At 53.9% G+C, this 26731-nt stretch overlaps 1 protein-coding gene across 2 annotated transcripts in view; it reads right to left on the minus strand.

Moving 5' to 3' along the window:
* Positions 1-1379: 1379 nt before the first annotated feature.
* The window catches only part of SYNPO (synaptopodin), a 32812-nt gene continuing 7460 nt past the window's right edge, over positions 1380-26731 (minus strand). The window contains exons 1-3 of one of the 2 annotated variants that reach the window (XM_055431326.2): positions 18771-18794; positions 9287-11634; positions 1380-4055 (exon numbers count right to left, since the gene is read on the minus strand). In XM_055431326.2, coding sequence (XP_055287301.2) covers positions 3429-4055; positions 9287-11302 — 2643 coding nt within the window. In that variant the 5' untranslated portion in view covers positions 11303-11634; positions 18771-18794 and the 3' untranslated portion in view covers positions 1380-3428. Of the gene's footprint in view, positions 4056-9286; positions 11635-18770; positions 18795-26731 lie in introns of those variants that run through there. The other variant, XR_008686555.2, reaches the window with a different exon arrangement.

A 26731-nucleotide genomic window follows, 5' to 3' on the forward strand; every position in this document is an offset into this window, starting at 1 on the left:
GGGCCTTGAGGCATGAGTGGGAGTTCACAGGGCAGAGAGGGGCATGGGTAATTGCAGGCTGAGGCTGTGTCACGTATAAGGATATTAGGGGCTAGCTAGGACTGGGGGCTGGAGTGGTGCTGAGAGATGAGGCCAGACAGGTGGGCAGGGACAGGATCACAGCAGGCTTTTCAAAAGAAAAGTTTTATAAAGGGCTGTTGGAGTTTAAAGCAGTGGAATGGAGCAGTCAGATGGCATTTTCCAAAGATATCTCTGGCTGCCCTGTGGAAAGTGGGTTGGCGGGAGCAAGACTGGAGGCAGGATGATTTCACTGTGGTCAAGCGAGAGCCAGGGGGTGGCTGGACCAGGGTGGTGACAGAGGGCATGGAGAGGAGGAGAGGGGCTTGAGGGGTACGGGGAATTACCAGGTCGTGGTGAGCGACTGGCTGCAGGAGTGAGGAAAGAGCCACTCCCATTTCTGGCTTGAGTCATTCAAGGAAAACAATGGTGGTGGTGGGGCAGAGTCTTAGTTCAGTTTGGAATGAAGCTGGTTTGAGGTGTCTGGGCACCAGGATCACCAGGACACTGTGCTCAGGAGAGGTTTCTGCTGAAGATAAAGATTGTGTCAGAAGTGCATTAACCACTGCCAGGGAAGGGTGGACGGGCAGGGACGTGCTGGGGCCAGGGAAGTGATCTGCTGTTCCTGTGTGCCAGGTAGATTGTCCAAGGGCCTCTCTCTTAAGAAGCCTGGACTCTGCTGTGGATCACCTGGATTCAGCTTCCTGACCCTCAGAGTCCTTTGCTCTGTCTCTGCTAGAGGAAGGTGAGGGATGTTCCTAAGGCAGGCTTGGCCTCACCTGTGAGTAGAACCATGATCCCCTTCTCTGGGCAAAGGATGCCCCCATCAGAAGAGGAGCACTGCTAATGGTGTGGGTCCTGAGCTCTCTAGGGTTGCCTGGACTCTATGTTATCTCTTGTAGGAGCTCCTCCTCCTGCCTGAAGCCCATCATCAGGAAGCAGTCCTAGAGTGCTGGGCCCTGATGCAGCCTGGCCCTGACCACTGCAGTGACAGTGTCCTGTGGTCAGGGCCCAGGCAATACCACCTTGAGACATCTCCTCGCCCCAGTCATTCATTATACAGATAGGGATGCTGGGGCCTGGAGAAGGAATGGGTTTACCCAGGGTCACCCAGCTAGTAGATGATAAGACCAGAACTTCAACCAAGGGCTTCTTCTGTGGCCCAGAGTGTTATCTTCGTTCCCCATCTCTCCTCAGGGTTGCTACTTTCCAAGCTCCCATCCCCTGTGTATCAAACATTCTCATCCACCCCACATCCCATGGACTGTTCCGTGGTTGGGGGAAAGAGAAGAGCTTTAGACATAGCTGAAAATGACACAAGGGACAGAAGAATGCAAGAAGCATTTATTGAGGGCCAGAGCTGAATTCTACAGGAGGCAAAAGGCAGGACACAAGCAATTTCTAGTGGGTTAGAAAAGAGGACTAGGGGAAAAGGCAGTGACAGGGAGAGAGCAGCTGAACAGAACTTCAGCTTCTCAAGGCTGCCTCCTGCTGGCTCTTTGTGGGAAATGCAGGTAGAAGTGGATTTTTCTGTGCCATTGTATTAACTGTAACCTGATAGTGTCTTTTCTCTGAAAGAGGCCCTTAGCCCCAGCCTCCCATGCTACAAGGGTCCCTGAAGCAGGAGGGGACTTCAGTAATGTGATCACTCATCACTGACAAGCTGGAGCACCCTCTCAACTTCCTACCACCAGAGCCTATGTTCCCAATTTTTAGGCCTGAGGAACACTGTTGCTCTCTCCCATCCTGACCCCAGATTGCTCTAGCCTCACTAAGGGGTTCCAGGTCTAATATCAACCTGAGGGATGGGGTAAGTCTACCTCTAACCCCCCAAATCACCCTCTGTCCCTCACCTTTCGCAACATCCTGGTATCCTTTCACTTACATACGTACCTCTGATCCTCAGCCAGTTCCAGCCCCCACTCCCACCCTTAGGATCCTGAAACTGATATTTTAAACCTCTAGAGGGCACCACGAGCCAGCTCTGGAAACTACAGGACTGAGGTACATTCTTCCCTGTGTCCTTTCTGGGGTTCCCAATCAGAGTCACTACAGCTTAAGGGACAGGCCAGGGCCTGCAGCCAGGCTCCCCAGTGTTACTGGGCACCAGACACTGGCTAGCCCAGAGTGTGATAGGAAAGAGATGAGGCAGAACAGTGCCTACTCATAGGGGCACAATACGGATGCTGAGCCTGAAACTGAAGAGTGGGGCTAATTCCTAAGGAACCAGAAACACAGGCAGACTCTGGTCTAACCCCTCACTTACCCACCCAGACTCATCTGCCCAGCCAGTCCTCCAGTACTACTTACTCTCCCTTCCTTCCTAATGCTATGGAATGCATTTCAGGACTGGAAGAGCCCTCAGAGGTTGTATGAGCCAATTCATTCCCTACTATAATCTCCTCTATGCCTCCTTGCCATGGCTTGCATACTGCCCATAACAACTCTTTACCTCCCTCTTTCCAAGTGGGCAACCTCAAACTCAGGGCTATCAAGTAAAGCCAGAGGAAAACAGATACCTCCAGGTCAAACTGTTTTCTCCCCAGCTCAGCTCTGAGCCCAGAGTCTGCCATGAAAGAGCCCAGAAGGGGCAGATGAGTTGCAGACACCTATAGCATTCCTGGAGGCCCAAGTCCTGGGCCTGGGGGAAATATCACCTTACAACTCTCTTCTCTGGCTACAGATGTCCCAGGCAGTCTGAACTGGGATGGAGAAAACATGAGAGGGATCTGAGAGGAAGAATCTTCCTGCTGCTTCTCTCCAGAGAGGCCAGCCGGACACCTTGAGCTGGCCTGGGAGACTCTCTAAAGGTCATCATGGTAAAAATAGAGCCTGTCTGGGAAGGGATGGAAAACAGCTGCTCCCTGGGACTTGGTGCCAGGGAGGCGGATGGTCAAGCCAGGACTTGGACAGGCAACTCAGGCATAGGATCCCCGGAACACACCCCCTCATTTGCCAGACTCCAGAGATCGGAGCCAGGAAGGTGGGAGAGGAGTATGGAATCCTGCAGCGCAGCAAGTTTAGGGAGCCATACATACAATGCCCTGCCTTGTGTGTGTATTAATAGAAGGGGGGATTTAGAGGTTTGAGATTGCCTTGGCCAAAGCTCTATTAAACAGATGGGAAAGCTGAGGAGCATTGGGAAGGTCTTTCCACAGTGACTGAATGATAGAGAGAGGGCTAGAACCCAAGCTTGGATCATCACCCCACCCCCAAGCCCAGAGCTCTCCCCCGCTGACCCCTGATCTCTGGGGCTGTCAAAGTAGCCAGACCCCTTGGGGACATGGTGCTGGGATCTCCCAAGCCGGATGACACTTTTTCCCCGCTCGGCCCTCCCAGGGCAGGGATGGGGTGCAGGCGGGGAAGGCTTATTAGGTGGTGCAGGAGGCTTCGGTGGGGAGGCTGCCACGCTTGAGCCTCAGGCTGCCGTTCCACCCGCGGGGACAGATGTTGTAGCCGAGGATGCCGGGTGATTTAGCCCCAGAGTCCTCGGAGTCAAGGGACACATCGGAGTCCGTGGGCGAGCGGCGGTAGGGGAAGGGCCTAGGCGGTGCAGGCAACGGGCTCCGGGGGATGGGAGCGAACGTGGCCCCGGGGGCCGCGGCTGGACCCGGACGGGCAGGCTGCGGCGAGCGCATGCGCGGCGGGGGCGGTGGCGCCGGCGCCCTCGGCGGGGAGAAGGGCCGGAGGCTCTCGGCGCCCGCTGGCCGCGGGGAGGCGCTCTTGCGCCGGGCGGCGTTGATGATGTTTCGAGCCAGAAGCGCCTGCAGCTGGCGGCTGGGGGGCCGCACCTCCGTCTCAGATCGCAGCGGGGATACGGAGCGCTCGCTCCACGAGGGGGACATGGGCGGCGGCGGTGGCAGCGGCGGGGGGCTGCTCATGCTGCTCCCACGGCCCGGCTCCCAGGGCCCCGGGCTCACCCAGCCATCCAGACTGCTGGGGGGCCGGGATGCCCCGGGCGTCCAGGGCGGGGAGGTGGGCAAGCTCTCCCGGCGGTCCTGGGGAGAGAGCAGAGAGGTTGGCGGCAGGCATTAGTGCTTTGTTCCTCTGTACCGGAGTTTTGAACTGAAGTTAGTAGTGCCTGCAGTAAAATGCAGGTGGCCCAACTTTCATCTTTCAGATACTTGAAAGAGCCCACGCTGCTTGCCCCTGTGCGTCACAGAGAGCCGGGTAGTTTAAGATCGCTCACTTTGGAGACAGACCCCTTTGTTTAATGAATTAACTTGGTCAAATTACTTCAGCAACAGAAGCAACTGGAAGCCCCTGGGCTTCCGTTTCCTCCTCTGTGAAATGGGAGTATGTCAGCCTGTATCCTAGAGGGTTGTTGTGAGCAGTAAATGAGATAACTTATGTAAAAGAATATCACTATATGAGAAGATTTGCTAGAAGAGGTTAAGTGTGCAGCAGATGTTAGTTACCATAAAGACACACTGAAAGGATATACGTGAAACTAACCAGAGTGGGTCTCTGTTGGGAAGTAGGGTGAACTGGGCAGGGTACACAGCCACAAGGGTTGGAATAATAAGACCTTTAATGTATTACTTTTTATATAAGTTTAAGGTTTTGAACCGAATGGATATACTATCTATTAAAAAAATTAAAACCAAAAATATTGATCATTATTACTAAGACTGGACTTAGGGAAAGGCCTTCTCAGTTGAATCCCCCTGTTGTGTTGCCATGGTCACCTCCTAGTTGCTCCTTGGATCCTTGATCATGTAAGTGCCTACCGACAGATAAAACATGAAAGGAAGTTGGGTCTTTGCTCACTTCCCTGGACCTCTTGCCAGCATGGGGTAGGGGAGAGTGAATTTGGTGAGGCCAAGTTGCTGACCCTCTTTGAGGTTATAAAGCACGGGTCTGCTCTGCACAGTCATACCTGCTTCCTACCTTCTTAGGGACTTTCCAGTCTACAAAGTTTGTTCTCATCCTTCCTCTCTCATCAGATTGTCACAACAGCCTGGTGAGGTAGCTGGTGTTATCACAGGCCATTTTACAGCGATGAAAATGAAGTTCAGAGGTGTAAATAGCTATCTGGTATGTTCTGCCTCACCAGGAAATGTGTGTGTGTGACTGTCTGCTGCTCAAAGGCTGCAGGCGGGCTTACGTAGTTTGAACTGGTTTGAGAGTACAGATCTTGGGGACCCATGTCCAGCATGTATCTTCTAAATTAGGGGTCCCCGACCTCCGAGTCATGGACTGGTACTGGTCTGTGGCCTGTTAGGAGCTAGGCCACACAGCAGGGGATGAGTGGCCAGCGAGCCAGCTTCATCTGTATTTACAGTCACCCCCCTCCCCCCATTGCTTGCATTATCCCCTGAGATCTGCCTCCTGTCAGATAAGCAGAAGCATTAGATTCTCATAAGAACATGAACCCTACTGCCCTTGAATTATCCCAAAGCCATATCCCACTCCCACCCCTTCCCACCTGGTGGAAAAATTGTCATCCACAAAACCAGCCCTTGGTACCAAAAAGGTTGAGGACTACTGTACTAAACCATCCATCTGTTTAGCCAATCAGATTCCAGCAAAAGTCAGTCCAATCAGTCTGCAATCCAATCCAAATTAACCAGCAAGCATCTCTGAGTGGAGAACTAGCTGGTCTGTTCAGTGTCTCCTACCCAATCAAAATCTAGAACCACTCATAAGCTCCATTCTCTCATCCAAGCAGTAAACTTTCACAGCCTAACCAGTCAACCTCTCATCTAGTCAGAATCTCATTTCTCTCAATCAAAAAGAAGCGATAAATTAGTTGTCTTCTCCAAACAATGCAGCAGCTACTAGATGGGCCCAGACTCAGAAATGGAGACTTTTAGCCTAAAGAGGAATGTATCACAGTCTAAAGAGTGTTCATGGGATTGGTAATGTTAGGGACCTCCTGGGGATATCCAAGGCTCCAATCATCAAGCAGGAAAGTTAAAGCTCAGCATGGGCTCCACCCCTTTTACTCCTGGGTCACAGTTGTATATATATGAGCCAGAGACAGTGCGAGCTGCTGTCTGTGAGCCATCTCAGGAATCTTTCAATCAGCTGGGCTGTGGGAAGTGAGGTCAAGAGTTCATGATCCAAGCCCATCCACAAGCACTAAGGCAGAGGAACCAGGGCTTTCAGCCAGGAGAAGAGCAGGCTGAGGCAGGGGGAGCTATGATAACTGTCTGACATCTCTAAGGACTGCCTTTGCCTTTGGTGGCTTCAAGGGAAAGGCTAGGGCCAGTAAGTGGAAGGAGTAACAGAACTTACTTCTCAGAACGTGTGGGTTGGAATGTTGGGGGCAGTGGTGAGCATCTCCTCATCTTTTGGCATCGGGCCAAGGCCTGACCTCATCAGAACTGCCCTGTCTGGGTACTGACTGTGTGTGTGTGTGTGTGTCCGTGTGGGTGTGTGTGCACTCTGGGTGGGGGGAGTGCATAATACGAACATGCTGCAGGGAATCAGAATTATTCACTTTCTGAAAAATATCTCAATTCATTATATCCCTCAGAGCTTCCTGGAAATGCACATGGGTGAAAATTCAGAAAGGAGCACCCACTTAACCCAGCACCAGCCCCAAAGCAGGGCATGCGTGTGAGGTGGGCATGAGTGGAGCACAGAGGAATATCAGACACCAAAGACAGCCAGCCAGCCCACGGCTTCTGTAATCCTCTCCTTGTGTGGAAGGGGAGACTGGGGCCTAGGGGTTGTCCAAGGTCACACAAGGAGTCAGGTGCAGATCTGAGGCTGGAACCCATTTTTTCTGGCTCCCAATGGCAGCTTGTTCAGCTCCATAAGGGGCAGAAACTTATAATATTCAGTGATGACTGGGAAGCTCCCAGATTTAGATAATGGGAAGAGTGGGATGCTGGGGGAACCTAAGGGGGAAAAAATGTGTACATGCTCTGGCTAAAGGCACTTATAAAGAATTCAAATAAATCTGGACCATAAGGGGCATGGGTTTTTCCCATCTACACACTTTTTGGCCAAACTCCAAAGAAGGAGAAAACAGAATGTGTCTTCCAAGGGATTCTGGTTCCCTGAGTACTGACCGGGGGGAGAGAGAAGGCAGCCCTTACTTCCAAGCCAGCACACATCTGTACCCACAGCAGATCCAGACGCTCAGCAGATGCAGGCAGCATGCAGACTCTCACCACAGGCTCACACACAGTAACTGGACAGTCCCACCCCACTTCCCAGGCCAGGATCAGGGAGGAGGGAGAGGGCCCAGACCACCAGCCAGTGAGTGTGGAAGAAAAGAAGCAGCAAGACAGATTTGAGGCAGAGTGTATTGAGAACAGGAGAGAGAACAAAGTTGAGGGCAGGGCTCAGACAGCCTGGCGAAGGAACGGAGGGTGGGCTCTTCCATTGCTGGCCCTCGGGGATCACAGGCAGCAGGGGCCCGGAACACGGCCTTCACTCTGTCCTGGGAGGGGCTTGGCATGAAGAAGCTGAGCTCACTCCTGACTCCCCCACGCATGCCCCCATGTTCCGGGCAGAATGAACTCACTGGGAAGGTACCCCCTGTTCCCATGGAGACGAGCTGAGAGCTCACGAATACTGCAGGCTCAGCCCAGCACGGGCACCGCCTCCACCACCCCTTGCTCCGCTGGGGAGCCCAGAAATAGGGTTAGGAAAGAGATAGTGGGTGGTGCTCAGCCCCCGGTCTTGGGAGCCTTCCATCTGAATTCTGTCTCTTGCGTCTATATTCTTTCGCCCCCACAAAACATGGTTTTGGGGGGTCGCAGCACATCAAAAGTGTTGGAGATGGGAAGGATCTCAAGCTACCTGACTCAAAACCCTCACAGTATAAAGGGGGAAACCAAGACCAAAAGATACACATGGAGGCCATATTTTAGAATCCAGATCTCCTAAGTCGCAGCCTTTTCCTCCAGGTCTCCTCTGTCCCCTCCCTGGGCTGCCGTGCTCCTGCCCCAGTCCTTGCTGTGTTCCCATGGTCTGTCTTCAGGCAATCCTGAACCTGAGCCTAAACTTTTGATTTCCTGGCCTCCCCAGCCACACCCTCCTCGGACGCCCTTACAGACATCTACTTCCCATATGTCCTAGGACACCTTTGTCCTAATTTCCTTCCCCTCTCTTCCCAGGGGACTCTTGTCACTTACAGGACCTTTCTCCCAAAGTACCAGCCTGTCCTGTCCTCTCATTTCTCACAGACTGTCACAGCTAGGAGGGCCCTCATTGTGTTTATGAGAAAGCTGAGGCCCAGAAAGGGAAAGTGACTTGACCAAAGTCACATAGCAAATGGGAGGCCGAGATGCCTCTCTCCATGGGACCCCTTTCTGCGGCACGTAGATGGTTTCTTTCAGCTGTGCAGATCTGAGCTGAGGGTGAAACCAAAACAACCAATGGATCTATTTCTAGGGACCTCTCTCCAGGCTGTACACCCACCTCTGCAGAGCCTTCTCCTGGGCTCTCTCTTGGGGATCCCCGGGGACCTTCCACACCCCAGAACAGTGAGGGCAAGCCAGGTGGAACCTGGACTGAGGTCTGGGATGAACTGCATAAGCTGTCTAGAAAGCAGAGGCAGATGTTCGAAGAGGGCGTGAAGGCAGCTGAACAGAGGGGCAGGAAGAAAAGCATCAGCCAGCAGTGGTGGGCTGAGTCCTCATCCAGCAGAACCCGGGAAAGGAGATAGTGTGGAGGCTGAGGCAAAGGTCTCTGAAGCAGCGGAGAAGAAACAGTGTCCGGAAGGCAGAGGTGAAGAGGCAGACCCGTGCAGGTGAGAATCCAGCAACAGGCAGAAAGAGGCCGGCGCCGGGGCCACGGTGAGGGCTGCTCACTGGGGTGGCAGGCCCTGGGCTGGACAGTGCCACCGCAAGGGCAGGTTCTGTGTGCTGCAGGAGCCCCTATTAGGGCCCCTCTAGGCCTTTCCTCAGCAAGACGCTGGTAGCCCTACAGCTCACAAAGGCCAGGTGAAGAAGCCCCCAGTCTCACTAGGGCCGGCCAAGTGGTCCTCTCTCTGTGACCCTTCTCCCCACTGGTAGCTGACTTCAGATCTCTCAGACATGGAGTCCAGCCACCTCGCGGGAGGGAAGGGGCAGCGATAGCTTGGAGAGGGGAGGTGACTTGCCCAAACGGCACAAACCTAGCTGGTGGCAGCGTCAGCCCTGAGTGCCTGTACTCCTGACTCAGCCCCGTGCCACTTCCTGCTCTCCATCCGATCCCTAGACAGGGGCTTGGACAGGCAGTGGGATCCCTGTGGGGCCCGTTACTTGAAGCAGAAGGATGGCTTCCACACCTGAGCCTCGATCCCCGCATTCCGGGTGGAGAAGGAGGGCCTGGGGGCTTGCTTGGCTCGGGGAGACCATGCCCTGGAGGGTGACATGGGTGAGATGTCACTGCTGTAGGTGGGGCTCACTGCGGTGGGCTGGAGGCCGTCCTGGCCAGCGGTGGTGTAGGGGCGGGAGGGCCGAGGCAGGGCAGGTGATGGTGGGAGAGCTGCCTTGGGCAGGCTGGGCACCAGGTCCAGGGAGCTGGGCTTGGCGGGCGAGGCAGCTCTAGGCGAGGCCTTGGCAGGTTCTTTGATGGGTGAGAGGACGAAGAGGGAGGGCCGCAGTTGGTAGGGCGGCTGCTTGGTGGGCTCTGGACGCAGGACCCCGTTCTCGGGCAGGTAGCCGTGGAAGAGCGAGGCAGGTGGGGTCCGAGCCGGGCTCCGGGAGGCCACTCGGAAGGTGCCGCCAGGCGCGTTGGTGGAGTACTTCCAGGATGAAGGCAGGGACATGGTGGGTGACGGGCAGCGGGCCAGCTCAGCGTGGCTCGAAGACTCGATGACGTACTTCTCCATCCGGGACTGGCGGCGGGCGTAGAGCTCAGCCCCCTTCCCCGAGGCCTCTGAGAGGTTCTGGTTGGGTTTGGGCTTCGGCTTGGCCTGGATGCGCGGTGACTTGAGGCAGGAGGCCCACTCGGGGACAGTCTCCTCGGCGTCGGCGGGGCTGGCCCTGTCCCGGGGTGCGGGCTCCTGCTGGAAGTTGGAGGCCTCGGCCCCAAGTGCGAAGGGCTCCTCCTCCAGGCCCGCCTCCCCCTGGTCCCTCTGCCTGCGCTTCTCATCAGCCGTCTGTACCAGGTCCAGCAGGTCTGGATTCGGGGTCACCTTGGGCTTCTCCACGAAGGTGAACATGGATTTCCGGCTGCCCCTGCGGGCCATCGACTCCTCCAAAATGCCCGTCTTGCTGGCAGGGACTGCCTGGCCCTTTAGATGAGAAGGCTTGGAGTCGGAGCTGGGGTACAGGGCAGAATAAGATGGGGGAGACCTAACCCGGGAAGTCAGGGGGGCTGTGGACAAGGTCTCTGCATAGGTGGGTGGTGGGGTGAAGTTTCCCAGGGGGCGTCTCTCCAAGGCAGGGCTTCGCTGTGCCACGGGCCTCCTCTCCAGCATGGGGCTGTGGGACATCACGTGTCTCTGTGGCCGGGGGCTCCTGTCTGCCACACTGGGAGGCTGGGCGACAGGGGCCTTCTCCCCACGATGTCGTCTCTCTACCATGGGGCTTCGCTCCATCTGACCGGTGCTGCCTGGTGCCTGGATCCCAAAGGGCCTGGCCGTCCTGTTGACCACGGATGGAGGCTTGGCCAGCGTGAGGTGGACCTCACTGTACAGTTTGGTGGGGGTGGTGGTGGTTGTCCGCCTGGCCATCTCTTGCTCTGTGGACACCACTGGGGCTCCAAGCTGGACGTCAATGAGCAGGGAGCTGGACATGAAATCTGGGCCCAGAGGCCTGGAGCTGGAGATGGGAGTAACTTCTCTAGAGAAGGTGCTGGTGGCGGTGGGTGGAGCTGATACCTTATCAATTAGGAGCGTGCTGGATCTCACCTCCGTGGCTGGCTCCTGGGGTTGCCCGCCAGCACACGGGGAGCTGGATTTGAAATCCGGCACTGCGTCATTTGGAGGGAGCTGTGCCTCGGAAGAATTCTGTTGGACGCTGGAGAGTGGCAGGCTCTGCGGGGTGATGGCTGCCGATAGGTTCTGATTGACATCTGTGGCTGGCAGGTTGTGGTTGCCATTAGAAGCTGGCGTGATGAGCGTGGTGCCGGCTGAGGGAAGGTTTTGGTTGGCATCTGTGGCCGGGCTGTGGACCTCCTCCGGAGGTGGGGTTGGGGGACTCTGTTGGGCTTCTCTGTTCTGAGACAGGTGGAGCCCATTGGCCGTCAACAGGGCTGCGTTCTCCTTTAGATAAACCACCAGTGGTACCTCCTCCTCCTCGCTGGCCATCTTCTCCAGGTGCCGGAGCAGGCTGGCTTCCTCCGAGCAGCCCTCCATGCTGTGACTGGGGACTCCTGTGTCAGTGCTCTGGCAGGTGGGGTTTCTCGGAGGGCCTGGCTCAGGGAGCGAGGTGGGACTCAGGCTGAGCCCTGGGGCATGGCCTGTGGGACTGGCGGGGGGCACTCTGAGGGGCTCCTGGCTAGACTTCGGTCCCCTCTGGCCGTGGCTCTCCAAGGTGAACTCATTCACCCTCTGCCGGCGCCTGTTGAAGAGCTGGACTCCGCGGGAGTTGGAGCTGGGAGGGGTGGTCAGCTGGGCTGCTATCTGCTGGCTCCTCGCCTTGGCCTCTTTTAGATCCTTCTCGGTGAGGCTAGTACTCCGGCCCAGTGCTGCGGGAGGGACAGAGGCCCAGTTAGCACATGGGATTGCGGAGCCATAGCGATACACAGACAGACAGATGGTCACCCATGCTCCCCAACTACAGATGGCCTTTTCCTCTGGAATTTGATCTTTACTCACCGTTTCCTAGAACCTCCTCTCCTCGTAAAGATCCCTGACCCAACCACCATGGCCCAACTCAAATGCCACCACCTGTGTAAAACCTTCCTGGATTACCCTTTCAGTGTTCACCAACCCCTTGTTTGGATTCCCACTGAAGGCTGTTGACAAGGCACTTTCCCAAACTCAGCAAGAATGCCTTACCCCAGCAGTCAAGGCCCTACTACATTCTGGACGCATCTTATGCCACCCTTCTCTCTCACTGGGCTCTGCCCAGATTGATGTTCTGGTCCTTTAAAATGACAGTTTTGTTCCTGCCCCAGGGCCTTTGCACTTGCAGTTCCCTCTACTTGGAATGATCTTTTCCCAGGGGGCATTCCATGTTCCTTCTTATCACTCAGGATTCACCTCTCTGGAGGGGTCTTCCTCTATAATCAGTCCTACCCTTTCCTAACCCATCTCTTTGTTTTCTTCATAGCTTTCAACACAGTTTAGTATTATCTTCTTTACAAGTTTCCCTATTATCCATCTCCCTGCCTAGAACATAAGCTCTAAGGGGGAAATGACCTTGCTTGACTTGTTCATCCCCTAACCCTGGCCCCTAGAATAGTTTCTGGCAAAAAGTGAGCACTCAGTAAGCATTACTATCTGCATGAATGAACTGGCAGGACATCTTCTCTGCATCTCTTAGGGCCTTTCAAACTCAGAGTATAGTCATCTGTTAATATTAACACTTCCCCTTTTTAGAATAGGTGATACATTTACATGGACTAAAAAAAATTAAAAACATAAAAAGGTATATGATGAAAAAAAGTCCCTCTACCTCCGAGTGCTCCACATCACAAATCAGGTAGCAACCGTTAATGGTTTCTTATAAGTCCTTGAAAAATGTCTTCCCATTTCCATTTAAACAATCATTTAAAAATTCTCACACTTTAATATTATAAAAGTAATAAATTGGGCTAATTTCAGCAGTGACTATACTAGAACAGCACATTACCTCATTTTATCTTCACAAGAACCCTGCTGCTGCTGAGTCACTTCAGTCGTGTCCGACTCTGTGTGACCCCATAGACGGCAGCCCACCAGGCTCCCCCGTCCCTGGGATTCTCCAGGCAAGAACACTGGAGTGGGTTGCCATTTCCTTCTCCAATGTGTGAAAGTGAAAAGTGAAAGTGAAGTCGCTCAGTCATGTCTGACTCGAAGCGACCCCATGGACTGCAGCCTACCAGGCTCCTCCGTCCATGGGATTTTCTAGGCAAGAGTACTGGAGTGGCTTGCCATTGCCTTCTCCCCACAAGAACCCTAGGAAGCCCTATTTTACAGAAATGGAAAATGAGGTCCAGAGACTTGTAAGTAACTCACCAAGATCACACAGCAAAGGGTGGCAAGGCTGGAGTCAGAACCAGTTCTCTGTGGGCCACAGCACATGCTCAAGCTGCCTGCTTGTCCCAGAGGTCCCTTTTGGGACACACAGGGGACAGAGTCGGTGGGAGTCAGGGTTCAGTCTGGGGCCTGAGGTCAGGGATCAGGGTGGGGTCAGGCCCTATTAATCTGTAAATTCTCCACAGGCCACCATTCCTCTTTCTATCGCCAGTGCCCAGCTGGCACACAGTCAGTGTTCACTTTGTGTTTGTTGAGTAAGGAATGAAGAAATGGACACATGAACAAATGGACGGGTGCGTAGATGGATGGGACAGCCTGTGGCCAGGGCTAGCCGCTCAGTTGGTGGCTGGGAAAATTGCTCCCTTTGTCACCCCTCCCCGCCGAGGAAGCTAATTAGTTCTTGAGGAATCTGACCCTGCCCTCCCTCCTACCTTTCCCTCATTAGCACTGGCCGTGACATGCTGAGTGGGTCTCCCGGGACAGTTTTCCTAGGCATCTTGCCAGCAAGGCTCAGAATTCATGGACTCTCAGAGCTGGAAGGGCCCTTACAAAGGAGCTTTTTCACTATCACCCCCATTTTATAGATGAAGAAATCAAGGTCTGGAGATGACTCAAGGTGGAGCTCACACCAGGGGAGGCCCACAGGGAGCACAGTGATGGCCAACAGCCAATTCAAGGGGCCACAGGCTCTCTGGCCCCAACCTCCTCCTCCTCTCCTCCCATCGCCAGCTGGCTCCCCACCACACACACCTGTGCCCACCTGTGCAGAACAGCTATAACACAGCCTGCCCCATGTGCCCCTGATACCTATTTGCTCGTGGTAGGGCTCCTCTCCTGCCAGGATCACCCCATCAATAAAAGGTGACAGCTTTGAAGGTTGAGCCAGGCTGCTTCCCAGGGGGTGAACTTAGGCAGGGGCAGGCCAGCCACACAGGGGGAGTTGCTCAGCTCATGCGATGTTGCTCTCCTCTGCTCTGCCTAGAAACCAGACCTTCTGGGCCAAATCCAGGCTCTGCTATTTGCTAGCTGTGTGACCTTAGCAAGTGACTGCTCCTCTCGGAGCCAGTTTCCTTAACTGAGAAGAAGGCAATGAAAGCACTGACATTAGGGCTTGGAGGCTACAGTGAGGTCACAGATGCTGGGGGGTCATTATCACTCAGCCCAAGTAGACAGGACAGAGGTCTCATGCTTGCCTGGAATGGAGCTGCAGTTGGTCACCCCATGTGACTCCCTGGAAGGGTCAGAACTGCTTCTAGCAAAGGAGATTCATTCCACAGATCATAGTCCTGAGGGGATATGACTCTCTAATGGTCACACAGCAGGGGATTCCAGAGTGATTGGCAGGCAGGGATCACTGCCCCAAGTCACAGAACCTCAGGGATGGCTGTCACCGTGTCCACCTCCCCACACAATTCCTGCACCCCTGAAACCACCTCCCTGAGTATCTAAGCCTTACACACTCAACTGACAGGGCGCTCACTACCCTAAGGATGCGCCTTCTACTAATTAACATTCTTTAGCTCTAAAGTCACTCCTTATATTAACTCCCACCTCTTGACATGACTCTGCCCCCCACCACTATACAGATAAAGAGCTTTCTCTTTCCAGCTTACAGCCCTGCAGAGACTCAGCCACAGGTCCAGTCCCACAGGGCACGGTAAGGATAAACATCCCTGGGCCCACCAGCGGCTCTTATGACACAGCTGCAGCCATCACAGCGCATACTGATTGGGCTCTTACTGTGTACCCAGACATGGACTTCACACACACTATCTTAGTTAATTCCCGAAATGATTCTATGAAGCACAAATTACTATCATTCACTTAAAACACACACACATTTTATTTATTTATTTTTGCTGTGCCGAATCTTTGTTGCTGCGTGTGTTTTTCTCCAGTTGTGGAGAGCAGGGGCTACTCTCTAGTTATGGCATTGGGGCTCAGCAGTTGCGGCTCCCAGGCCCTAGAGCACAGGCTCGGTAGTTGTAGCACATGGGCTCAGTTGCTCCTCGGCATGTGGGATCCTCCCAGATCAGGGATCAAACCTGTGTCTCCTACACTGGCAGGCGGATTCTTTACCACTGAGCCACCAGGGAAGCCCCTATGATTCACTTTTTAGTGATGAGAAAACCAAGGCTCAGAGATAATGCTCAAGGCCGCAGAGCCGGAAAGCAGGGGTGGGGTGGGCTCACCCCTGGCTCTTCAGGACTCCAGGGAACACCAGGCTTTCCAGCCAGCAGCTTCCACAGTGCCAAGCTCTTGACAGGGCCTCAGTGTGTGTATAATTCAGACCTTCCAAAGTCTCTGTGCTTCTGTTTTGTTTTTCTCTTCACTTCTCTGTTTCAGTCCTGTCCCAAGGCTGGTTCTCAGGGTCACAGGGCTAGAGAATGCTCCAGTGTCAGAGCATGAAGGGCCCTCAGGGATAAGCTGGCCTGGGAGGCTTTAGAGAGGGAGAGGGTCAAAGAGAAGACCTGGGGCCAGGACCTGGTCTGCTGACCTCCAGCCAGCCTGGAACCCTCCCCTACGCTACTGTTCCCAGACCAGAGGAACCCAGCAGAAAAGGCCAGGGGGTGAGACAGCCCTGCCTCCGAGGGAGCTCCCGTACCCCCATCCCAGCCCACAGTGACTCCATGGAAAAGGAATTTGGCAGGAGGCTTGGACCAGACCCAGCCAGCAATCCAGACGACTTTTGCCACCCTGCACAAACAAAGCTGAGAGAATGGGGGGCTGGGCCAACTATAAGCACCTCAGATCCCCCCACTGCAGGGCACCAGGGGCGGCAGCTCCACCCCAAATTCCCCAGACTAGGGAACTGCCACCCCTGGTGATGCCCCAGCCAGCTGGGTTCAAGACTGTGGGCCCCAGTGTCAGAGATACAAGAGATGGCTGTGGCCCACAGGGGCAGTCCCCTTGCTGAGCCCCCAATCTTCTTGCGCCTGTAAAAGTCGTAACACCCACCCCCTTCTCCCAGCCTCTTCAGTGGTGGTCCTTGAAAGACCCACCCTGGACAATGGATGAGGGGGTTCTGAAGACAGGCCTTCAGGAGATGAAGGGATGAGGGCAGACTCAAGGAAGAGCTGCCCCGAGGTCAGGAGACCAGGGTCCGACAGGGTTGAATCCCTAAGTGGGGAAGGGGAATAAGAAGTCCTGAGTACGCCCCTTAGCGTGAAGATCACAGTGGCTGCTGTAATTACTGAGCCCTCAGCGGCCCACGATAATGTGCTGCGCCATGCACTTTATGCCCATCATCTAATTCGATCCTCCCAACAATCACGAGGAATAAGTACTATTATTCTTCCCAGTTTGCAAATGAAGCTAGAGCTCAGAGAAACCTGCCCAGGGTCATATGACTTGTAAACAGCAGAGCTGGGATTCAAAACTCCCAAGCCTGGTTGCTGAATCTCATTTCTTAACCACCTTGCCTTCTGGACTCTGACTCTGGTGGGAGGGATGTGGATAGAGACTCTAGTGCTCCCCGGAGCTGGTCTGCGCGCCCCTCTGTTCCCACCTCTGACAATCGGCACCCACCATGGCATTCTCTCCTCTGCACATGCAGCTGCCCAGAGCGGCTGATGCTTTCTTCCCCTTCTTCCTCTCAGGAGAAGAGCTGATAAACTCATTGTTACTAAGGGAAAAATGACTGCTAGGTCATAAAAATCTAGTGGAGTGGAAAGAGCACTGTGGGGAGTCGGTAGACCCGAATTTGAGTTGTGCCCAGGTGGCTGTAAGCCCTTTCTCTCACCCCTATCACTTCTGTAGGCAGCTGTCTGTTCTGCTGACCATCAGGCCTCTTGACCGAGGATCCAAAGGAGGGAGGCGGGGCAGGAGAACGGAGGCCAGAGCAGAAGGTCAGGACAGGGAGAGAATTCAAGGAAATGCTTCTTCACACGGCTGCCGTCAATGGGAGTGCCCGGACCCCGAGCAGGGTGGAGAGGGTCGGGGAGCCAGAGGTAGGAAGAGAGACTGGCTGGAGACAGCCCATTGTGGCTGCCTGAAGTCTTGGCAATGGGACAGGTAAACAAGCTGGGTAAACTGCCCCCCTGTGGGGTCAGGAAGGAACCAATGGCTGGCTGCTGCACAACTTCGGCCTCTGCTGGGGGCAGGAAGATGAACTGGGCCTGAGTAATGGCCTGGCTACCTTGCCAGCCCCTGCCCCACATCCTCCCTACTGAAAGAAGGAAATGACACAGCCTCCTTTCCCTGGGGAGTTCTCCATCCACACCAAAGTCCTGCTGAGCACAACCTGACTGAGTCCCGGCAGACTGCCAGGTCTCTTCTCAGAGGCAAATAATTCATACTAAGGTGAGAAGGACTGCCAGAACGGGAGATGATAGGAATGCAAGTGGAGAGCCCAGAACTAGCTCCAGCCTTGCCATCAACAGGCTGGCAGAAGTCATTGCATGCCTCTCCCTTAATGCCCTGGGGGGGACCTGAGACCAGAGAAGGATGCCCTATGCCCTGAGTCACACACCCAAACCACCGAGTCTCGCTTTACTCACTCTGGCAGGGTCCTCCCTGCTGTCCTGCGCCCCCCTGGATGCTGAGCCGGCTTCGATTCTGAAAGCCTCCTGGAAAGGCAGCCCATCGACTAGCTGACAAAGAGGAAAATCCTACATCGACGGCAACGCAGAGGAGCTGGATCTGACTTCTCTCCTCCACGGATGACTCAGCCTAGCTCTTTATCAGGAAAACCGATTTTGCAACAGCCTTTTAAATGGCCTCTCCGCCTCCAGTCTCTCCCCCGCCAATCTACCCGCCCCATGCTGCCAGATTCATCTTTCTCTCTCCTGACTCCACTTGTATCGGGCCTCTCTCCTCCTCTCCAGGACATGGGGCATCAAGCAGCCAGGCCTCATCCTGGTGGTCAGGGCTTGCCCAAGAGCTTGCTCGCCTGCTCCCTGTGTCCTCAGCAAGGGTCAGAGGGGGTCCAAAGGTATGTGTTTCCCTCACCAGCCCTGTGAGTTCCAGCCTCTGCTATGGGTCTGCACAGACCCCTCCACCCAGAACACTGCTCTGTTTCCTGTCCTTTCTATAGGTTCAGTCCTCCGATCATCCAGGTTTTATCTGCACCACTTAACAACCTCATCACTTTGCATATTATTCATTTGAGTGAGACTTCTCCTCCAGGGCATGCTTACCACATGCCCCATGCCAGGCCTTTCCTTCATTTACAGCAGCCAGGAGGACAGTGGTCCCCTCAGCTCTGCATTCGAGAAGAAATGGACTCAGAGGGGTGAAGTGACTTGTTCAAGGTGGCATGGCTAGTCAGAGGCAGAGTGGGATTCGAACCTAGGGTTGCCCAACACCCAGCCCAGGACCCATCACATGGGCCATGCTGCCTCCTCCCAACATCTTGCTTTGCAGCAGTCAGGGTCTGGGTCTGATTTCCCCCAGAGAGCTCAAGAGCCTAGGGGCAAGGGTCTCAGCTGCTTCTGCCTTGTCCCCTGCACCTTCCCTAGGGGCTTGCAGAAATGATGAAGTCGATGAGGATGCCATAGTCAAGTAAGTTGCTCCAGATGCTGCCAAGCCAAAGGTGTAGTGTGTGTGCTCTCATTGAATCCTCAGGGCAACTCATAAAGGAGGCCCCCTTACTGCTGTTTTAGGGATGAAAAAAACAAGACCAGAGAATTGGCAAACTCACCCCAGGTCTCCCATCCAGCCAGGGACAGGCAGAGTGGAGCTGGAGCCGGGAGTCTGACTGAGTCCACGCCCAGGCCCCTCCTTCTGAAGAGCTCTGCCCACAAAGCACAATCTCCCCACCTACTGTCCCAGGCCCAGCCCAATTGCTGTTTCCTCCAGGAAGCTTCTATCAATCCATCCAGACTCTTGGATCAGTGCTCCTGCCCTGCTCCACCTGGCCCAGGGGCCTCCAAGAGGAGGAGGGGTTTTAGAGGGAACAAAGATTGAGAAAGCCAAGGAACCAAGGCCCAAAGAGAAGGAGGCTGGGACTGGTCCAACTCCTGTATCTCCTGCTGGCAGGGGGTTGGGATCAGGCAGCACAGGGTGGGTGGATCAAGTCGAGGGCCCCCGGGTCAGATTGGCACAGGCCTTGGTGAGCAGCTAACCCTGTAGGCCACAGGCACTGATCACTGCTGGCTGATGCTGTGCGGTCCTCCTCTGCTGAAGGCCAGCAGCCACCACCTTCCTCCCCCTACTCTACTAGTGAGTAGAGGCAGGCTCAGCCCCAGATGCACAGCAAACTGGAAAGGAGTGGTTCCCAGGGAGCCAAGCGCAGACCCTGCTCCCGGTCGAGCCCTGCTGAGCCAGGCCTGCCCCCACCCCCACACCCTCTCCTTGCAGCAGCCTCCATCTTCCCAGCTCAGGGAGCCCTGAGTGTACAAAAAGGACTACCGTGCCCTACCCTTCCAGAGAAAACACTTGATCCAGGAGACAAAAAGGTGGTGAGCGAGGGCAGAGGAGAGAGAATTTCCCCCAACCTGTGCCTCTCCCACGAGTAGAGTGGGGTCTAGTCTATCTCAGGGTCCCCAGCACCCAGCCCAGGGCATACCAAGTTGCTTCAGTCGTGTCCAACTCTGTGTGACCCCGTGGACTGTAGCCCTCCAGGCTACTCTGTCCATGGGATTCTCCCAGCAAGAATACTGGAGTGGGTTGCCATGCCCTCTTCCAAGGGATCTTCCCAACTCAGGGATCGAACCCATATCTCTTGCATCTGCCTGCATTGGCAGGAGGGTTTTTTACCACTAATGCCACCTGGAAAGCCCAGATATAGCCTTTTCTCTTGGTTCTGTGGCAGCCTGTGGCCAGAGCTGTTCCCATCCTCTCCAGACTCAGCAGAGGTCATAACCCAGGAGGGATCCCACAATCCAAATCCACCTTCACATTTTACTCCACCAGGCATCCCAGGAGATGAATTCGAGATTTGTCTAGGCCTCAGATTCCTTGAGATCTTAGATCCCAGATCTAGAGAGTGGATTCTGGAGGAAGCAGGGAAAGGAAAGAAGGAGGACTTTCCCTCCCTCTAGGAGTAACAAGCCTGTGGGTGAAAAGGGAGATGAAACTCAGATGGCAGTGTTAGATCCAAGAAGCAAAATATTCCACTGAGTGCCAGGAGAACATAGAGCCTAAAAGAGAGATGAAGATGAAGCAATCTGGAAAGTCTTCCTGGAGGAGGTGGCATATGCCCTACTTCTGAAAAGATTGAGTTGTGGAAGCATTCCAAGCAATGGGGCAGCCTCGTGGAGGCTGGAAAGCTCAAGACAATCCCCACCTGACTCCCCTACCCTGCCTCTATTCATACCCCCAGTCAAGACAGCTGGAGAGGAAAGCACCTTTGACAGGGGGATACACCCACTCATTAGGCTTGCCCAGAGGCTAATGGTGACTGGGATGGTCCAGGTTGAGTTCCAGGGAGCTATGTACATGAGCAGGCTCATGCTCAGAGCCCAGAAGCACCGTGGTATCTTCCCTGGGCCTCCGGGTGGGTTACATAACCGCCCCACTGCTGGGGCCACAGATTCAGCTGGGACCCTCCTCCGCCTCCACCTCCCCAGCCATCTGTCTGTGCTGCTTCCCTCTCATAGAGGAGGCCGCCGCACTGCCGAAAGCAAGGCCAGCGCCCTGTGGTAAATTCCCCACATTCCTTCCTCACAGAAAAATAAATAACGAGGAGAAAAAACTCTGGAGGAATGATAATGACGGCCCCAGCACGCAGCAGTCCCAGCTCGCTGCCCTGCCTGCCCTGTAGAGCAGAGCCCATCCTGGGGCTGAGGGTGGGCACGCTGCTGCTTCTCCCTAGGAGGCATCCTCACTGCAGGCCCTGGGATAGACAGCTCACCTGCCTGCAGCCCCCCGGCCCTGTCAACTCATTTTTGGTCTCAGGTTCACTCATACCTGCTGAGGAAGGTGCTAGGAAGCTTAAGTGGTCAACCCTCTCACTGCTGTATCTGTTCAGCCTGCCTGCCCTCCCCTAGACAGCCCTCCTTCACCAAATCCAACCAGAGGTGCAGCCTGTTCCCCGCCCACGTCCTGCTCAACAGAGCATCCTAGGAGGGTTGCCTTTAGTACGTCACTTCACCTCTGGGTCTCAGCTTCCTTATCAGGAAACTAGAGCTGATTATATCTGCTTTGCAGATTCACTGCTGAGCAAATGAGATGCAGAAATTATTTCTATAGCATAAAACGCTGTGCACACCTGAGGGGGATTTAAATTCAGCCTTTGCACAAACCTACCTCTGTATAATCCTCCCAGGCTAGGCTGCCCGTATGTCTTCTTCCCCTTCCAGCCATCTCTGGGTCTGGTCTCCCTCTTCTGTTCACAATCAGGCACAGTGCAACCTTTCCCTCCCCCGGCACCCCTCCCACTCCAGCATCCTCTCAGCAAGGGTGCTCTAGTGTCAACCTCTAGCTAACATGCTGTGGCAGGGAAGAATCAGGTTTGAATGCCAGCTCTGTTTCTTGCTGGATTTGAGTGCCCAGGCCCCCTTGGAGTGGCCCCCAGACCCAAGACTCCTGGGAGGGAAGGTGTGGCCGAGGCTCCCACCACTCAGTATGTAGTCCTGCAGCCCTGAGTGGGCAGAAGGCTACCAATACCTCCCATGCCATTCGCCAGTTACCGGCTCCCCTCCAGCCAGAGGAGAGGCTGAACCATCCAGCCCCATCCTCCCCTTGTCCCTCAAACTGCAAAAGGAAAGCAGACTGGAGATCAGAAAATTTGGTTCTAGTGTCTGTTCTGTCACAGTATGGACAAGATGTTGGACTAGTTCCTGATCCTCTTTGAGCTTCATGTTGTCCATGCATTTCAGAGAAGACATCAGACTTCTCTGATTCCCAGTGAAGTTACCCCCTTCACTGGGAAAGCAGTGATCCCCAGAGTGTGGTACCCCCATAACTTGAGTGGGAGCAAAAGGATTTAAGTGGTACCCTGATACTTAACATCTTACTAGTTATGTAAATTTCATGTGTGTATTGGAAAAGGAGTATAATAAACACATCAAAGGTATATTACTGCTTGCTGCTGCTGCTGCTAAGTTGCTTCAGTCATGTCCGACTCTATGCGACCCCATAGACGGCAGCCCACCAGGCTCCCCCATCCCTGGGATTCTCCAGGCAAGAACACTGTGAAAGTGAAAGTGAAGACGCTCAGTTGTGTCCGACTCTTAGCGACCCCATGGACTGCAGCCTACCAGGCTCCTCCATCCATGGGATTTTCCAGGCAAGAGTACTGGAGTGGGTTGCCATTGCCTTCTCCATATTACTGCTTAGGGGGAGGTAAAAGTGGATATCTCAGTAACAAAAGTTAGACAATTGAAAGGAAACAAGTAAGTACAGGTGGTAAATGAGCTCATTCATTCAACTGATATTTATTGCTCACCAGCTAAGGGTCAGGCACTGTTCATAGCTATGAAGAGAAACAGACAAATCCCTGCTTGCATTCTCGCAGGGGAGCCAAATAATAAACCTATGAGTAACTGTACAACTAAGTCACATGGTAAATTCTATAGAGAAGAATGAAGCAGGGGTGGGGAGTGGTGTGCAAAGGTACATAAGGTAATCGAAGTAGACATCACTGGGAGTCACGTTTGAGCGAAGGAGTGAAGGTGAGGGAGTGAAGCTTGTGCGTGTCTAGGGGAAGACCAGGCAGAGGGAGCTGCTAGGGCTAAGGCCCGGAGGCAGGCTCACACCCTGCAGGTTTGAGGATGGTGCATGAAATGTGGAGGTGGGACGTGAATAAGGAAAACCTTTTCTCAAGTGGCCTTTCTACCTCTGCCCTGCAGGGTCTCAGGGACCCCCCTGCATTGCAACTATTTGTGTGCACACATGCTCACACATACCCTGCAACACACACGTTCTCAATACCTCCTTAATGCTGGCGAGAGCCTAGCCAGCAACAGCATGTCCTCCTCCACACACATGCCCGCACACAGAAGTGTTGCTCACGTGTGCACTCACAGAGGTGGCAGAACCTACACACCGGTGTGTGCACACAGAACAACCATAGGCACGCATGTGGAGACACACAGGCACTCAGGCGACAGATTGACACAGACACGACAGGTAAACACCTTGTGGGCAGACACACGCGTCTCCCTCTTGCCAGCCTGCCCTGTCTCCAGGTAACCAAGTTACCAGACCACCCTTGTCTGGAGGGCACATGACCTGATGTGTGGTTTCAAATTCCCTTCTCTGTATCTCTGCACCTCAGTCGTGGTTCCCCATTTCCAGGTCAACATTAAAATCGGCCACCTGATGCTCAGATGTCCAAAGGGATCATGTTGCTGTGGAAAACGTTCCCCTTTCTATCCCTTCAGCAATTAAATGGAAAAGCCATGTAAAACGCCTAGCACAGCACTGTAAATGGTACGAGCAGCTACTGGCATCATCGCTCATCAAAGTCACCAGCATCTGGGGCGTTATCCCTTTAAGGTGCTCAGGGGCAGCTGATGAGTAGGAGGAAAGGGCCAGACTAGGAACTTCAGGCCTCAGTTTTAGTCTCAATCTGGTCTCCAAACTCATTGTGAAGCCTGAGGCAAGTCCCTTCACCTCTCTGGCCCAGATCCGAAACCTACAGGTGCTGCAGAATTTCTTGGAGTGGGGGGTGTGTGTGTGTCCAAAAATGCTGATTCCTGGGCTGTGCCCCAGAGCCAGGACCACAGAATATTCATGCTAACAGTCTCCCTGAGGGGTTCTGAAGTACTGCCAGGTTGGGGACCCAGTGGGCCTTTAGAGCTAATGACTTTATCTTATTTTTTAATTAAAGAAATATTTTGGCTGCGGCATGAGGGATCTTAATTCCCCAACCAGGGATTGAACCTGAACCCACTTCAGTGTAAGTGTGAAGTCTTAATCACTGGATCACCAGGGAAGTCCCCAGAGCTCATGATTTTATAAACATGTTTATAAGTAAATTAACAAATAGGAAAATGCTTGGAACAGGGTCTGGCAAATAGACCCCATGTCAACAGAAAATACATTTAAGAAAATATATTTATATAAATAATTCTATGTAGTAATTATCGTTGAACATGCACACACTTTTAAAGCTTTCCTAGCAGCTTCACGTCAGCAGAGAAAGTAGAGCAGAGATTGTGATGCTATTTTACAGACAAGAAAACTGAGACAGAGAAAGTTTGGAATCTCACAGAACACAGGCCTTTGGCTCCCAGCCAAGGTCCTTGGCTTAGCTTCTCTGAGATGTGCCACCTTGGGGCCTTGTCACCTCATCCCATAGAGCGTTGCCTTCCAGCTCACAGTGGGCATTGTGTATACAGCAAGCACAGTCCTTCCACTCCAGGTGCTTCTCCAGTCACTCAGGATTCACTGACAATGGGACAACCTCAGCCAGTTAATCTCCTTCCAGCTGAAACGCCCTTCTCACCAGGTAGTGCAGGGGCTTCCCAAAGCTCTTAATGCTCTATGCTACCATTTGATCTGGAATGGTCTTTCTGCTCCAGCCAACCTGAGCAGATCCCAGCTGAGCAACCACTACCTGGTATATGCTCAGCCTCAGTTTCCTCCTCGGTGTAGGGGTCTCCTAATTCCTATCCTGCCGGGTGATTGGGAGGATAAGGTCTTCCATGCGAAGTTTGCAGCATCTGGCCTGGCACACAGGCTCTTGCGATGACAAAGCACCATTAACTTGCAGGCTAAAGTGTGAGCTCCTGGAAGGCAGGAACCCACGCCTACCACGTGCCGTATGCTCGGTTAATATGCGCCGAATGGGTGAGAAATGAGATGATATTGCGAACTCCTTTCTGATCCCAGCTCGCCATTGTCTTTCATGACCCATTTCCCAGTGTGGGAGCTGGAGGCGTGGAGCAGGGATGGTCAGGGCCAGAAGGGGAGGGTTCCTGGGTCCCGGGTCCTGGGAAGGCAGTGATGAAGGCCACCCGGGAGGGCCGTGTTCTGGGAGACCTGAATGTAATCCTGTTGACTCAGAGGCATAAATAATGCACCAGCATGTTCTCTCCTCACCATCCCGTCATGCTAAGAATAGCACCGGCTACCCTTTCAGGGATTTCTCAGGGAACAGAGTAGGACACCCAGATGGGGACAAGAGGGGAAAGGCATTGCTAGACTGTGAACTGTCAAGCATCCTTTCTTCAAGCCCACTTTTCCAAACCTATAAATCTGAGGACCCTGGAGGTCAGAGCTGAAAGGACTCCTAGGGGCACCTGGTCACGAGTGGCCTGGGCAGTCGGGCACCACCCACCCTCTCCCACCAGAATTGCTTCTCTTCCTCCTACCTTCTGATGCCATCTCAACAAAGCTCGTGCACCAGGCCTAGCCCCCACAATCCCCCCCCCAGTCATATGATGAATAAGTACAGAGTGGGTGGTTCCCCTCTTATGTATTTCATGTGTAAGACTTTGGAGAGGGAGGAAGATCCTATAGCTTTTAATTAAAACATTTTTTAAGTTTAAAAATGACTGACTTAGAACAGTGATTCTCGTACTTTAATGTGCATAGTAATTACTCAGGGATGTGGTTAAGTTGCAGATTCTGATTCAGGAGGTCTGGAGTGGGGCCTCAGAGTCTGCATTTCTAAGACGCTTCTGGGTGATGCTGATATTGCAACCATGGTGGCCATACAATGAGTGCAGGAAAACTCAAGTATTTCCCAATAAAATAGATGGAGAAACCAAGGTCCAGAAATGAAGACTGCTGCTGCTGCTGCATCACTTCAGTCGTGTCCGACTCTGTGTGACCCCATAGACAGAAGCCCACCAGGGTCCCCCGTCCCTGGGATTCTCCAGGCAAGAACACTGGAGTGGGTTGCCATTTCCTTCTCCAATGTGTGAAAGTGAAAAGTGAAAGTGAAGTCGCTCAGTCGTGTCCTACCCTTAGCGACCCCACGGACTGCAGCCTACCAGGCTCCTCCATCCATGGGATTTTCTAGGCAAGAGTACTGGAGTGGCTTGCCATTGCCTTCTCCGAGAAATGAAGACAGATATGCCCAAAAGCATACAGCAGAGCTCAGCTCACAATGCAGGCCTCCTAACTCCTCCTAGGGCTGGGTCTTAGCAGGGCTTTGGGGTTGAATGGACGTGTCTGGAGTGGAACAGGGGACAGGCCACAGTTTCAGGCAGCGGGCTTCGGTCCAGGGGCAGGCCTTCATTCAGCCAAAAGCTGAACCTCCTGGTCTACGGGCTCCCACCTGAACAGAGCCATTCAGCTGGAGTGACAGTAGCCTCCAGCCCAAGATCTGGCCCTCATCAGCTTGCATGCAGGAATCCTCCGGGGAGGCAGGATGAAACACTGGGCTATTAGAATGCAAACAAGATCCAGGCAGAGGAAGGTCAGGTGTGAGCACTCTGCACTGTCATCCAGTGAAGCGGTTGGGGGAGCATGCAGGGGTCTGCTGCACAGTCAGGATGGGAATGGGAGGGAAAACAGAAAAGAAAAGAGGCAAGGCCAGCCTCGAACACCAGCACGAGGAATAGCTCCTCCCTTCTAGGCTTGGCCGCAAGGGCCTTTGCAGGCTCCAGGCCCTGCAAGACGAGCCTCACTGCCCCTCCTAGCTGCAGTGCAGCTCCCCTCATGGTGTCTGCCTTCCTTCAAGGACTCAGACAGGTATCAAGCACTTTGCACCTCAGGGCCTTTGCACTGGCTGCCACTCCTCCCTAGAACCCTTTTCCCCCATGC

This window comes from Moschus berezovskii, chromosome 8 (genome assembly GCF_049115385.1).
Source record: "Moschus berezovskii isolate FMDL1 chromosome 8, NW_MosBer_1.0, whole genome shotgun sequence".
In the NCBI taxonomy this organism is placed as follows: domain Eukaryota; kingdom Metazoa; phylum Chordata; class Mammalia; order Artiodactyla; family Moschidae; genus Moschus; species Moschus berezovskii.